This window comes from Cystoisospora suis (assembly GCF_002600585.1).
Source record: "Cystoisospora suis strain Wien I chromosome Unknown contig_1050, whole genome shotgun sequence".
NCBI lineage: Eukaryota > Apicomplexa > Conoidasida > Eucoccidiorida > Sarcocystidae > Cystoisospora > Cystoisospora suis.
In genome coordinates this window covers 1-14,357 of record NW_027153851.1, presented here as the reverse complement: position 1 = coordinate 14,357, position 14,357 = coordinate 1, and the positions used below count along the sequence as shown (strand labels likewise).

General features: G+C 54.8%; 2 protein-coding genes across 2 annotated transcripts; one reads left to right on the top strand and one right to left on the bottom strand.

The window, feature by feature from the left end:
- The first annotated feature begins 4,634 nt into the window (after window positions 1-4,634).
- On the top strand, window positions 4,635-8,537 carry CSUI_002516 (uncharacterized protein). Its single transcript, XM_068062716.1, has 5 exons — window positions 4,635-4,991; window positions 5,154-5,636; window positions 5,839-5,969; window positions 6,280-7,530; window positions 7,799-8,537. Exons 1-5 carry the CDS (start codon window positions 4,925-4,927, stop codon window positions 8,336-8,338), a joined length of 2,472 nt encoding a protein of 823 aa, XP_067925309.1. The 5' UTR covers window positions 4,635-4,924; the 3' UTR covers window positions 8,339-8,537.
- A 1,196-nt stretch (window positions 8,538-9,733) lies between these two features.
- CSUI_002515 (histone H3) lies at window positions 9,734-12,765 on the bottom strand (the record flags this gene model as incomplete). Its single annotated transcript, XM_068062715.1, has 3 exons — window positions 11,577-12,765; window positions 10,453-10,551; window positions 9,734-9,862 (listed from the first exon to the last, which is right to left on the bottom strand). Exons 1-3 carry the CDS (start codon window positions 11,922-11,924, stop codon window positions 9,734-9,736), a joined length of 576 nt encoding a protein of 191 aa, XP_067925308.1. The 5' UTR covers window positions 11,925-12,765.
- Between the last annotated feature and the right edge of the window lie 1,592 nt (window positions 12,766-14,357).

Genomic DNA, 14,357 nt, shown 5'->3' with positions numbered 1-14,357 from the left:
CGCTTGCTATGAAAGGATGAGCCATTCAGATGGGGGAGTGACGAGTCGCGAGCGGTGGACAGACTTAGAGATTGTTCGTGTACCCCACCGGTTCTAACCCTACGTGGCTTTGAGAAGGTTTTTATCTTGTATACCGATGCGTCTGACATTGAGCTGGGTGCAGTGCTTTCGCAGGAATACAGCGGGAAAAGAGGCCGATAGCGTTTCTGTCTCGGGCATTAACTAGCCAGAAACGGTCACACCCAGTGGGGGATAAAGAACTGCTGTCTGTAGTTTGGTCTATTAAACAGTTACATTCGTACCTTCGAGGGGCGTCATTCATACGTAGGCCCGACCACCATTCACTCACCTTCTTGAAGCGCACAAAGTTCCCTGAGGATAGTTCCTGGGTGTCGCGATGGTTTGACTACTTACAAGGTTATGAATTTGGCCTGCAGTGCATACCTGGTACGGGGAACACGGTAGCAGATGCGCTGTCGCGCATCCCTTTTCACAGTGAAGCCACTGCCAGTACGGCAATTGTGGCCGCCGTGCATCATTGTGTATCAGACCCCAACATTCCTGACAAAATTGTGACGGCGTACAACTGCGATTCATACAGCAGAGCATTGCTAGCACGACTCACGAAGGGTGTCCGTGTGAAGCAATTCCGTTTGTATGATGATCTGATCTGGTGGGAAAAGAAGGGGGTGTCACGCGTGTATGTTCCCGTGACGGCTCGGGTTCACGTTATGCGAATGCTGCACGACTCTGTTACTGCGGGACACCCAGGGGTAAAGAAGACACTGAAAGCCATTCGTCGAAAATATGTGTGGCATGGCATGGACAGAGATGTGCACGAGTACGTCGCGACGTGTGTTAAGTGCCAGCAGAACAAGCCCAGATGCACAAAGCCTCCAGGGCTGTTGCAGCCATTGCCGGTCCCGGAGCGTCCGTGGCAGTCAATCGCGATGAACTTCATCACCGGGCTACCTCCGTCAGGTGACAATTCCTACGACTCGATTTGTGTTGTTGTTGATCGACTGACGATGGTGGCTCACTTTTTCCCCATGCATACTACAACGTCTGCGGAGCAGTTCGCTGATCTGTTCATTCGCCATATTTGGTACTTACATGGCTTCCCTAAAAGCATCGTGTCTGATAGGGATCCAAAATTTGTGAGTGCGTTCTGGGGTTCTTTTTGTTCTCGACTGGGGATCAGACGACTGCTCTCTACGTCAGCCCACCCACAGACAGACGGGCAGACAGAGCCCACTATTCGTACGTTGACCCAGATGCTCCGTGGTTACGTTGGGGATGACAGGGATTAGTGGGCTAGTTATCTTCCGATTGCTGAATATGCGTACAACAGTGCTGTCCACGAGTCATTGCAAGCCAGTCCGTTCTCACTGGTGTAGATTCAGACACCAGATGATTTCCCTAAGTGTCCGCGAAGTGAAAGTGCGAACCGTGTTGACCTTGTGGAGACGGCGGCACAGCGTCTAGCAATGGCTAAGACGTGCCTCACAAAGGCGCAGCAGGTGCAGAAAAAGAACTTCGACCGCGGCCGGCAACATGAAGTATTCAGTGTTGGTGACCGTGTTTTTATGTCCTCTTGGCTATTACGACAACAGGAGAAGGGGGAGAGAAAGCTGAGTCAAACGTAGTTCGGACCGTTCAGTATAAGTAAGTGTGCCAGTGGTGTGGCGTATGGTATCGATTTCCCTCCGTCTGTGCGCCTGCACCGCACTGTAAATATATGTTTCTTGCGCAGGTGTCCTGTGTCCTCCCGCTATCCCCGAGTGCTTTCCCCAAAAGGGACCGTCGACAGCGGACGCGCCGTGATAAGCACCAACCGAGCGAGGCCCGAGCGAGGCGGCAAAGCAGTCGCAGGGAGAAGCCGAGCGCGCACCCGTACGCGCTCGAGACGACTTTGGACCCAGGACAGCGCCAGAAGCGCAACGGGGAAAAAGAGCGGGAATTCCTAGTGAAATGGGCCGATCCGGAACTCGGCCATACGTGGGAGAGCCGTAGCTCGTTGGCAGATGCGTTGACACCTGAAGATCCACAGCTCCTGAAAGAAGCGAACGCTAGCGCAGCCCTTGAAGGCGCGGGGGTAGTGTAACATGAGTCTGGTGACTATTTGCTGTCAACGCATAGGCGTGGCAGTCAGTGTTGTGCTTTGGTACGAAGTAACGTATGTCGCGCCCGTCGGGCGCTGTGCTATATATATGCCCGCCTACTGGGGCAAGTGTCGTGCAGGCCCCGCGCGGTCGCGGCGGGGCTGAGCAGGTGAAGAACTTGTACAATATAAAAGCCTTACAGGGAGAGTCTCAGGGAGAGGTCTAAAATCCCCATTCCTGTGTCGTGAGGTTCAGGCGAGAGGAGCCCAGCACTATCATACTAGAGTCTCAGATTACGGATCACAGGTACTCGCTGTGCGGGCGTCCGGGTTCGTGCAACTGCGCAGCTGAAGGACTTACTCGAACCGGCTTCGAGGTCCTCCCACGCCGCCGCTCAGCCTTGTCGCCGTCCTACCTACGTTGATACGGCCCTTACCGGCAACAAGGCAGCGGGAGGCCCGTTTGCAGCAGTGAGCAGCTTTCACTGGGGGCCGTTCTGTGACACACACCGAGGTAAACCAGAGTTCGCGAGTCTCGCTGTCCGAGGCCCTGGCAGGGGCGACAGTGTCTGCTGGTACAAGCTGGGCTACTTTCGAAGGGTGTGAGACCGCGGAAGACACTCCATATTCGTATCTGCTTTCAATGTTAAAGTGAGAAGGCGGCACTGGATGGCTGGCGTAACCGGCAAAATGCCGTCGCAGCGGCCTTCTCCGCAATCGGACAACGTGCCACGTATTGGTGGGTGAGACCAGGAGACCTCAAACCCTGAAAGCTTTTGTTCCCTAGAAAAATGCGTCCATGCTACTGTGGCCGCGAACTGAAGCCGGAGTCCGCGGGGAAAGAAGCAGACTGGGTTTCTTCAACATTGGAAACATGCAGTGAGGCATTTATTCCGTTCGAGGTGGGCGCCGTTGGGCGTGCCGGCCACCAGACAGTGTCGTCGATTCCGAAAAGTCCACCGCTTCCATTGCATAGCACCTTAGACCTGCGACTTCCACAGTCTCTCTGTGTACTACCCGTTGTGTGTGTTCGCTCCTTCAACAAGAGATTCGGTGGGCTGTCGATCCAGTTGCCGTTACTGAGCGAAGACAGATTCACAACCGCACATGCTTGACCTCCAACCGTTATCAGTGGCTTTCGGCGGTAGGTAGGCCGTTGAGAGCCGTTATCAGCAGGCCGTCCAAGAAGACGCCACAGCACTTGCGTCGCCGTGGCGACAGGCTCGCGCCTTGCCTGGACACGCGGGGGAGGTGCTCTCAGAAACTACTTTGCAACCCCCTACAGGAGGCAGCGTATCAAGCGGAAGAGAACTACAATCGATCCCTGGCTTCGGTTCAAAGAGGGAATCCTCCCCACAGTGTCGGGTTTCTTCGTCTCTCAAGAATGAGGGCGGCGTTTCCACATTCAGCGCGGCAGTCTCACAGGCTCCCGTGACACCTTGGGGCCACCTTAGCTCCCAGGTGCCGTCACAATGGGAACGCGCGCTTAACCGATTCAAACACCGTGTCCGCTAAATCAGATCATCAAGGCAGTCTAGAACTATAGCATAGTCAGAAGGACTCTTTCTTTCCGCCTGCCCACATCTAGCAGACTTGCCCAGGGCGCTGCAGGGCCATCTCAGGGCCAGGGCACAAGCAAGCGATCAAGCGAAGTACCGTACTGGTAAAGAACGCAGGGAAGGACAGGATCTGCCGACTAGCCGCGAAACCCCGGGTGCCAGCTCGCGTCCTCTGGTTGACTGCGTAGAGACCTGCCCTCCCGGAAAACCCCCCTGAACCCTCCAACGACTGGTCATTTATCATTCTTCCCTAATGTCTCTTCACCCAGCCATTCAGCTGAAGCGTGTGCCTCCGTACGGGCAAGCCCGTTGTTTTGTTGTATCTGTCCGCTGGTGGTCAGTGTGGCGATCTCAACGTTTCCGAAATCAAGGATCGCGAGCAAAACGGACAGTAGTCATGACAGGAATCAAACGACAGCGCTTTTGATATTTCAGAAATTTCCGGCCGTGGAGTATGGCGCTGTTTTGGTCCTCATGTCGGGTAGCCCTCATTAGCTTGCTCACACTCCTGACATTGGCTCTGCGCGGAACTCCAGTCTTTGCGGGGCCGGGGTGCTCCGATCACGGTAAGCGAAGCACGCCGCACTCGACGATTTCGCTTACGAAGCCCTGTTTCGCCCAGAAAGTAATCTATTGATTGGGTCTCACGGGGCTGTTGCTGCACTGCCTGACAGCCATACCCGTGCGCTGTAATGTGCCCCTGCCCACGCAACCATGTACGCGCTGTGTCCGGCCGCGTTCCGACAAGTGTGCGGATCGGTAGAAACCGCATGATACGGTCGGTTATCGCCCCCGACAGACACCAAGACTGTCCGGCCAGTGTCCTTTTGCTCGTGGGTGGCGCTCGGGAATGCGGTGTTCACAGCGCATAGTCGTGTACTCAGTTGGGAGGGCGAGCCTCGTGCGTCATTTCTCATTCACACCCGTTATCTTCTTGTGCGGCCTCTCCTCTGCTCTGCATTGTGTACGCTCAGACTCTACCTTGCTTTCACCGTTTTTGAGAGTGGTGTTGGCGCTCTCGGGGGAAATATTGCGCTCAGATACGCTGCCAGTAAGCCCTGGGCAGGGACGTGCGGTGCGTCACGCGGCAGCCAAAGGTGAGGGACCGCAGCAGTATAGGCGGGATGACTTTGGGAGGGACAGAGGCGAAACAGTTGAGAGCATCATCGCTCCTTGTCACCGGAGAGACCAGACTTCTTCTCATGGAAGTCCGCAGCAATCGATCACAGTTCGGGCTCTTCTAAAGCGTCCTGGCAGCTCTTCAATGCCCGGGAAATACGGGCGCGCAAAGCAACCGAAATCACAAAGGATTACCTCGCTACGGATCATAGGTAGGAAGGAGCGAGCTTCAGCTGCTCGTGGCAGGCAAGGCGCGAGCCTGTCGCCACGGCGACGGAAGTGCTGTGGCGTGTTCTTGGACGGCCTGCTGATAAAGGCTCTCTAGGGGGCCGCTGACCAACAGTCAACGTCTTCACCTGCCCTGCTGCTTTCAGATGAATTCGAGCAGACGTTGGCAGAGTATCAAGAGGACCAGAGAATCAAGCAGGAACTTGGCTCGTTCACGGGATGGCAGCATAAAAGGCTACGGCCCGGCTCAGCGATCCAGACTTTCGATGACCTGCTGCTGGCGCCGCCTCCTCCTGAAGACGGTGTACTGCTCGGCGGCTACAGCCTGGATCCCGTGGAAGCCGCTGACCTGGATATGGTGCGCTACAAGCCGAAAAGTTTCTACCGCTATCAGTCGGCTGGACAACGCGAAAATTCGGAACTGTTTGCAAACAAAAGTGAGCTTTTCAGTTCACTCCCATCGGCGTCAGAAGGCAGCCTGCACGCCGGCAGCGTCAAGTACAGCATATGCCACAACTGGCGTGGTGCCGTGAGGAGTGCCGTCCATGGGGTATATGTGTGGTCCTCTAGGAAACCAGCTCTCTGGATTCCTGGACAGAGGGCTGACAGACAAAGGTCGAAAGGTTACTGTAATGACTGAGAGAAAAGCAGCTAAGAGTGTTAGCAGCTCGTACTCGTATAGACCGGCACGAACTCCGCAGCTGACTCCGTTTCTGATCTAAGGATGTAGAGTGTCAAAGTAGGTAGGCCTTCCAGGCAGCTGTGTTTCTCGAGGTAGCCAAGTGTCTCTGACTCGGCCGGGCTGTAATCGGTGGTGCTCTTTCCATACAGGTAAAGAGCTCCTCAATGCGATGGATGATGAGACGCTTCAGGCGATTGCTAAAGGCTCTGGCGTGCTGGGAGATATCGTCGAGAACATAGCGGGAACCGGTCTAAGTGATGCCGTGAAGAAGATTGGAGATGTACGGGACCGAACGGCAGCACTTGCCAGAGAATGACTGTCCAGCGAGCAACGCTCTCCGGAGTTTAAACCGTCTGGCGGAGTTCGAGTCTTAATTATCATCGTACAACAGTGTAAACAGCTACACTGCCGCCGTTCTTTCTGCGTAGTTGCCCGTAGGGAAAGGTATAGCTGTCAACTGCACAAGACCACTCACTCGTCCTCTCAGTTCGGCATCGCTAACTGACCACTCATCCGGACTTCCTTTCGTTGTGCCAGTCACCTTCCGTGAAGACCTACTCTAGTTGTGCTGTTGTGCACTTTCAACGCAGCAAGCTCTTGCCGTTGCTTCCACTCGTGATCCCAGCGAGTCGGCCGGCTACGTGGATCTGCGAACAGGGTTGCCGTGCATTCCGTCTTCTGATCACCCGTACTGCGTGTCCACACCGACAACAACTACCACGCAAACCCCGCCATCCCTGCTCGAACTCCGAATGTACAAGCGGAAGAAAGAGGAAGAAGCTGAGCACAGCAGGAACGTCGAACTGGCGGTACGACTGCAAGAAGAGCGCCGCCGAGCCAATCCATACGACCAGCCTGTGTTCGTCAAAGGGGAGGACGTGGAATCCGGAGTAGACCTGGACAGCTTCAGAAAGAATATCCACGAGCGAAAAGAAAGGGCTAGCGCGCTGCGCCTTCAACGAGCTAGCATAGCACAAGCGCACGAGGCACAGGCTGTGCTGGCGTTCGCACGAAACGCGAACCAGCAGCAGAGGACACACATTCCGGCGGAGTTTTCAGTGGAGAAGTTCTCCAGTTCAGTGGCTTCCATCCCGCCTGGGAGTGTCAGGGGGAACTTCGACAAAGCATTTTCGAGCCTTCCGTCATCGTTACTGCTGGGTTCTGTAAACGCCGAAACCAGCCGAGCCGACATCCTAGGCGGAGAAGTGGGAGAAACAGAAGGCGCTGCCCGGTCAAAGGCGAGTGTCGTCACCTTCACTGCCTCAGTTGCTGCCCCAGCAACTGGGGGAAAGAGGGACTCCGCGCCAGGCACCAGTGACGATAGCCAGCGTCAGTCCACGAGCGCACAGGTCTCAAAAAGCCGGTTAGACGACCGTGACGGAATGGCAGAGCTTGGACGGAATGGCAGCAGCACGGCTGCCGGAGGTAAGCGTGCGTACCGCCGCGGTTTGGCAGCCAGGATGACACACGCTTCCCTCAAACAAACGGGAGGCCCATCCGAGCATTTCGATACCCTTACCTCTTCGGCTTCAGAGCTCTCTCAAAACGAACAGAAAACAGAGACCCTGAAAGCGCTTCCTGGATCACACGCAGCTAATCCCATCCCATGTACGTCATCCAGTCCTGAGGTGGTCTTAAAGGACCAGTCCAAGGGCGGCTCTGCATTCGCGGGCAAGACCAGCAAACAGTTCATTCTGGAGGGACTGTCTGATTTCCAGAAAGGAATCCAGAGTGCGAAAGTGACACCGGAGCAGCTGGCCAAGTACCAGAGAGGCAAGCAGGCTCCCAGAGCGGTAACGCCAGATGAGAAGCTGCGCAGGGAGAGGGAACGACTGAAAAAGGTAGGCATTCACGTTCCCAAGTCTTAATGGCAAGTCTGAGCCGTATGCCGGGTTCTTCTGACCAAGTGGCCCCCCCAGTTCTTGATTCTCTGTCTCCCCTGGTGCCATCTGAAAGACACTCTGTCCGCTTCTGATACGGAAGCTCACTCGAAGAACAATTCGCGCACAACAATTCCCCCTCGCGCTTGTCATGTTACACCGACACTGCACATGGTGAGCACGGGCCAGTGGCTGACGCTTGTCGACCGCCCTTCTTGCTGTCTGTCAGGAACGCCAAGAACAACGTATTGCCCGGCTCATGGAAACTTTCACGACGACGAGCTATGCTGACGAGCTTCGAAGCGCTGAGAGTTCGACAGGAGACCCTCTCCCATCTGACGCAGTAGCCGGCCCCTTTCTAAGAACCTCTTCTCTGCCGGTCATCCTGCGCGAGCGAGTAGAACGTATGGAAGAACAGAGATCTGACAGAATGGAGAAGACTGAAGTACGAATAAAACGAAAGCGACTAGAGCAGCAGAAAACCGAAAACCAAACACGGTTGGACAGGCTAGAGGATGATCTCACCAGAGAGACCCTGGAGAGAATGTCAGCGTTCTACGAGCACCTAGCCAATCAGGGCGCAGACGAAGAAACGGATAAGCTTACCAAGAAGCGAAACAATGGAGGGGATTCTCCGGAAACAAAAAATTACCTCCGTACTCACCCTGCCGGGCTACGAATCAGAGGATCGGGACGTGTAATGTGGCTTGAAGACGATGAGAGGGATCCGTTTCGCATTCATCCGCGGGTTTCTCTCAGGACGGCGTGAGCAATACAAAAGTGGGGGCAAGTGAGTTTTGGGAGGCGGAAATCCACTTTCTCAAATCAAGTTTCGCGAGCAGAGGAGCAAGATATGAAGGGCGTTGTCTGCCCGCAGGACGATGACCAAATTTGGCTTCGTGTGCGCGTGGGGAATCGTTTTTAGTCTGGGTGACCGCAGAAACGCTACGACCACCCTGTGTGCGACGGCAGCCCTACGCCGGTTTTCACTCTCTACCGGTCCCAACAACATTCGGTTTGTGAGTAAACTGCGGGGACCTTCATCTATGATAATGTGTAATGCACGATCGCCATATAAACAATGAAATATTCATTTGTCCGACCGGACTGCCAGAGCCCTCCTGTCTACGTGTGTACGATGGGCCGTGGTCCCTTCGAAGGCCTTCGACGTCCCTCGCCCAGCTTCCGGGGCAAGGCTGCCTGAAAGTTCAGGCGTTAATGATTTCAAACTCACGGAACACAAGATCAGCCAAATGCTTCATGAGTGCTCTGTTTCACAGTCTTCTTCATCGAGAAGGATGCGACTTATAAAACGCCAATACGCTCGCAGTCAATGGTTGACAGCAAAGCCAAGGAGAATCAGTGTATTCTGAAGCCACGGATGTGGTCTATGTGACAAACCCACAATGCCGGCACATTTCTGACAAGATGCAGTTTCATGGGGGACAACAGAAACTGCGCCCAAAACCCAGCGAAGCCGCCAGCACTCTCGGGGCAGTCCTGCGCAGAGACTGCCATTGACGAGGTTGCTTGGCAGGACGTCCGCGAGATGGAAGCTCCTTTCACGCTTGCGAGCTATAGAAGGGTGACTGGCTTTCTTTTCGAACTGCCCTGAAAACGAAAATGTCTGCACCAAGTTGCACCATCATTCAAATTTCATACACCAGACAACTTCGTGGCAGCAAACGCGGACTATGAAAGCCGTGTAAAACGAAGCGAACCCTCAATGATTTCCGACTCAGGATCTCTCAACTCCCATTGTGCTCCAGATAGCCGCCACACATCGACGAGAAACAACCCTAAACCCTAAACTGAGTGCTATTGATTTGCTGCAACATGAATCGGTGTCGGGTCTCTACGATTCAACGTGCGTTCGCGGGTCAGAGAAACGACATGGCGCTGACGACTGGAAACGCAGTACACTGAAGCTTCCAGAGGAGCCTGCCGCGTACGCAGTACCCCATGGAACCCCCACGGCGAGTGTGTGAATGAAAGCCGGCGAAAATCCTCAAGTTTTTCGTGCTTCCGGACACATCCCCTGGGCTTCCTGCCTTGGTTAACTGACACTGCAAGTGTGTGTGCTAGCGACGACGACAGCGGCATGGCCAAAAGCGAAAGACAGTCTCCCCAAAGGAGACAAATTGATGCGAAAGGAGTCCGCATTTCAGGCAAACGACCGCCGCAGTCTTTGAGCCAGGTGCAAGTCCTTTGGCATGAGCGTGACGCGCTTCGCATGCATTGCGCAGAGATACGAGTCCTCCATCAGACCGGTCAAGAACGCTTCGCTGGCGCACTGTAAGGCCATCAGCGCTTCAGACGTAAACCTGGTAGTCGGAGATAAAGAGAAGGTGAGAACCACGAGATGTTTGCCCCTAGGTATGTGTGAGGGGAGTGTGTTTCAAAACCTTGTGAAAACATCACGTGAGGCCGGCCTCCTAAGGGGGCTAATCAGCGAACACCTTTCTACGCAGGCAAGGCCGCAAAAGTACGGGTGGATGAGTCATACTAATCTCCCAAGCACGCGGTTCAGAGGGATTACTCAAGAAACAGCGCAAATCACGGCCTCTTTCGCCATACGTGGGGTAAAGTAACCTGCGATTCGCTGAGCCTCACTGCGCTCGTTTGTAAATATGGAACGCACGTGCAAGCCAAGTCAAGGCAGGAGCTCCAAGCTGACGTGTGTAGATCGGCGACAACGAATCCCCTATCTTTTGCGCTGCAGTCAGACAACGCAGGCCGACCTCGGACTCCGAACGCAGCTAAGCAAAGGGGGGGTAAAACAGAAGTTACTGCAGTAATGCACACTAAGAATGCAACTGCAGAGCATGTGGCCGCCAGCTTGGCAGGACCCCAGAACAGGAAGGAGAGGCACGGAAGCTGGACCCGCCTGTAAGGAGTTGCGTATGGAGGGGTGCAGTCTTGGGCAACTTCATGGACAAGCCTCAGAAAAGGCATCTTGGGGATGAGCAGTTCGGTCGACTCCTGTGCACGCGTAGTCCACACTTAAAGAACCGGAGAATCTGACAGGCCATCTGCCCCAGCGTCGGCGCTCTGCTTCCCATAGGAGAGAACCAAGCTCTGATATGCTCGACTTCTCAGTGATGACAGGATAGCCGGAACACAGGTAGAGGTCCAAGAAAACTCAACTACCTTAAGACAACAAGCCCAGTACCACTGTGGCCCACGTGACACCTGTAGCGACCACGTGCTGGACAAGCGAGATAATATCGCCTGCGCAGCTGGGTCAAGAGGAGTGCTGCCTCGACGGAAAAGTGTGGAATTTGCACGCAAACACCGGAACCTACCGGAAGTACGTACATAAAAAGGCAACGAGACTTCACACTGGCAGCGTGCCCCCTGGTTCTTCGCAGACATCTGCTTCTGTGATTCATGCATCAGTGCTTACGGCCCCCGCCGGCGGCGTATAAGCTTAGTCTGTTGAGACAGATATAAGCCATAGAGCTCTACTGTCCGGCAGTCCGGAAGACATCAACACAGCGGGCAGCCACGGGACAGTCTTTACTCTTTACTCTAGGTCGGTTTCGCTTTGCGTCTAGTCTGTCCTGCAGTAACGAGGCTGGAAACACCATCTTACGCTGCAGAACGCTTCGGACTGCGGGAGGTCCAGGTACGCGGGTTTCTAAGTTTCTTCAGAGCTACTTGGAGTGTTTGCATGACAGCAGGGATGCCACAGTGAGCTAGTTGCTTTCGGGCTCACCGCCGATACGCTACCCGTAAAAATTTCCTCGGAGCCAAACGCCGTCAAGCGACTCACATTCGTACACTCAGTCCGGAGGAGTTTGCAACGGGTCGCACAGGTGTGATGCCCTCTTAATGGCGCGCGACAAAGATCTTGAAAACTGTAAGGGGGTTAGAGACACCGATACCCAGGAGTGAGCCTAAAGCGAGGAACACGGCGAGCCGATGGCACTGTTTGCATCTAGACAGTAACGAAGACACGCACGGTATCGGGAATCGCATGCAAATGAAACCCTTCAACTCCTTACTCGTAGCTTGCGAATCTCCTTCAGAGCCCGTGCTCCTGGTGGGGCCCTCCTTCTCTGGATGCCTGCCCTGTTCGCTGCCCTTCTAATCGGCTGTGACGCCAACGAGTCTCGCCTCCCCGCGTCCTGGCCGGAGTCAGCGCGGCTGGGGGAACCTGATGCAGGCGTAGAATAGTCATCGTCGCTCGAGGGAGAAGACGGGTCTGCGGAGCGACGTGCCACTGTGCCGGCTCGGCTGGTTAGAGCGGCGGAGCTTTTCCCCGACTGCGGGACTGGTCTGGCGGAACCTGCTGTTCTCGGGTTCGAGGCCACAGCGCCGCGGCGCCTTGGCGTGGCTTTGATTCGTGCCATACAGGCCGCAAAGGAACCAAAGACGGCTAGAAGGAATGAAGAAAAAAGGTCCAGACCGAAGGACAAAAGGCCTGAGTCTCACAAGACAGCTACTTCGATAAACCCGTCAGCACGGTACGCAAGGCGGCTGTGCGACATCCGGTGTCTCCGAAACCAAGAAAGAGATCAGGCGAACGTGAAACTGAGCAGCCCACAGTAGACAAGCAGAGAAACCGAGAGCCAAGATGCATCTTCAGTACGGAGTTCCACGGTGTGGGCCGAAGGGTAGCAAGTAGTGCCAATTTCATTACTTGTATGAACACGATGTGCTCGACTGGGTCAACAAGAAAAGGCTGTCCGCGACATGTTCGCATCAGTCGACCCGCGCCATATCAGTTCGCCGGCCGCGTTTGAAGTTCAAAGGAATGCGCAGGTTATGTAGACGGATCAAACGACAAAGCTACGCTTGAAGAGCAGTTGATTCTACTCGGACTGTGCAGACAGAAGTCAGCCGAGAAAACATCACGAGCTGTGGAAAAGACGCCGAAGCTGGTGGCCCACGCATGAACGGGCAAGCGTGTGACAGATAGCGGAGCACGAGTTTATTGTGCCAATGAACAGACAACTACGAGATGGCTCATCCGTGTGCGCACCGGACGGAACCAACTCTGGGAGACAAAGCTAACCTCACGACAGGTTAGACGAGGGAGCTTGGTTTGCATTTTCGAGGTGGCGAGAAAAAGAGAGGCCACACGACAGCGATGGCACGATACGGTCCCCGAAAATGACTCGCACGGGTCCGGGACGATTCCAACCGCGAGCAACTCAGAAAAATTCGAGCATTTTGACTAGACACAAGTCTCCGAAGTACGAATCAGCCTACGACAGGGAAGCATGCAGAACGAGGACCCTAGAGGCTAGAGTGCGCTGACTTAGATGCGAGGACTGCGGCCAGCTGGTCTCGTCGGTACTTTTCACGCCAGCCCCCGGGCTACAGCTCACACAGCCTTATGCTCGACTTTCTCTGCCGGTTCAGGAAAATGGCAGCACATTGCGCGACGTACCATAGCGGACTTCCGTTCCGAATCTATCTCGGGTAGGGACTAAGGCGGCCACTTTTTCTGACGGCAGGATGTGGCTGAATACCAGAGAAAGAGCCCAAACCTGCAGCGGGAGGGATGGGGGGAACGGGGCCTGGAGGCGCGCTGCCAACGCAAAACAGGGAACAGAAACGTGCGGCTCGCTCTCACCGACAACAAAACTTGCTTTCTCCTCCTCCCTCTGCACTTCCTTTCCCTTTTTCTTTTCCGGCAAACAGAGTGTTTCCGGGCGTTGCGTAGGACGATAGAAAAAAAAAACTCTCTCCCTCTCTCTCCTTCGGGCCGCCCCTCCGGGTGGCCTCTGCTTTTCACCACCGTCCTTGGGGTGGCTGCACTGGCCTCTGGATTACTCTCTTTTCTGTAGCTGCTCTACTCTCTGTTCGCTGGTGTTGCCCACTAGCCCGCTTTTCTTCACGTTATGTAAGTCTACGGGTCGAAACGCATGCTTTCTGACACCCCTTCCCTCTCTGGGAAAACAACTTGGCGTCACGCCCTTACCAGAAGATGTAGGGCGTAGTGTTGCTTTTGCTCTCATCTGTCCTTCTCAGTCCGTATGGTCGCCGCTGGGTCTCGGCTGCCGTTGCCGGAGTCGCGTGTGCTGGCACTGTTGGTTTTGGCATTGTTCTGAGCTCTCGTGATTGTTGGCGTCTCCTGTCCTCTTCGAACCGTGTTGTCGCTTCTGTCGGAAGTGCTCTGCAGGTGCTCTCCGCGGCTCCCTCAACAACGTGCGCCGCTGCTGTGCTCTCCCTCTGAAGTAGTTACGTATCGTCTCTTGTGCGCTTTGAAGATCATGCTCGTGTATCCACGATGTCGTCCCATCCAGCTCTTGAACGAGGAACTCTCTGTATCGTTGACCGCCGCGTTCACGTTTCCTGTGATCCAGGATGCCTTCGATAAGGTATTCATCCTTCCTGTAGGGCTGCTGTGTTCTTCGCTGGCGCTTTAGATGATCTGGGGCCTCACTGCTGGTTTCAACAGAGACACGTGAAAAACGGGGTGGATCAGCCAAGAAGGAGGAAGTTCAAGTCTGGCTGCATTCGGACCCACCATTTGCTGAGTCCGGGACGGTCCCACGAACTTGGGACCCAGAGCCTTCGCGTACTGGTCCAGTGGGAGGTTCGCGGCTTTCAACCACACCCGGTGACCTTGCTGAAAGTCCACTTGTCTTCTGTGCTTGTCCGCATATTGCTTTTGATACTCTTGTGCTCTCTCCAATTCCCGGTTCGCCTGTTGTAGTTTGATGGTCGCCTGCAAGGGAAGGATTCCTGAAGCGGAGGCCGTGGGAATGCTGACACAAAGCTAAACTGTTGACACAAAGGCTTGGAAGGCAAGAAACTGTAATGATTCTTGGTGT

What these genes read in the sequence shown, in the direction of transcription:
- CSUI_002516 (XM_068062716.1), top strand. Translation starts at nt 4,925, where the DNA reads ATGCCCGGGAAATACGGGCGCGCAAAGCAACCGAAATCACAAAGGATT. An exon ending in TACCTCGCTACGGATCATAG is followed by an intron (nt 4,992 to 5,153) that starts GTAGGAAGGAGC and finishes TGCTGCTTTCAG; the next exon opens with ATGAATTCGAGCAGACGTTG. An exon ending in ACAAAGGTCGAAAGGTTACT is followed by an intron (nt 5,637 to 5,838) that starts GTAATGACTGAG and finishes CTTTCCATACAG; the next exon opens with GTAAAGAGCTCCTCAATGCG.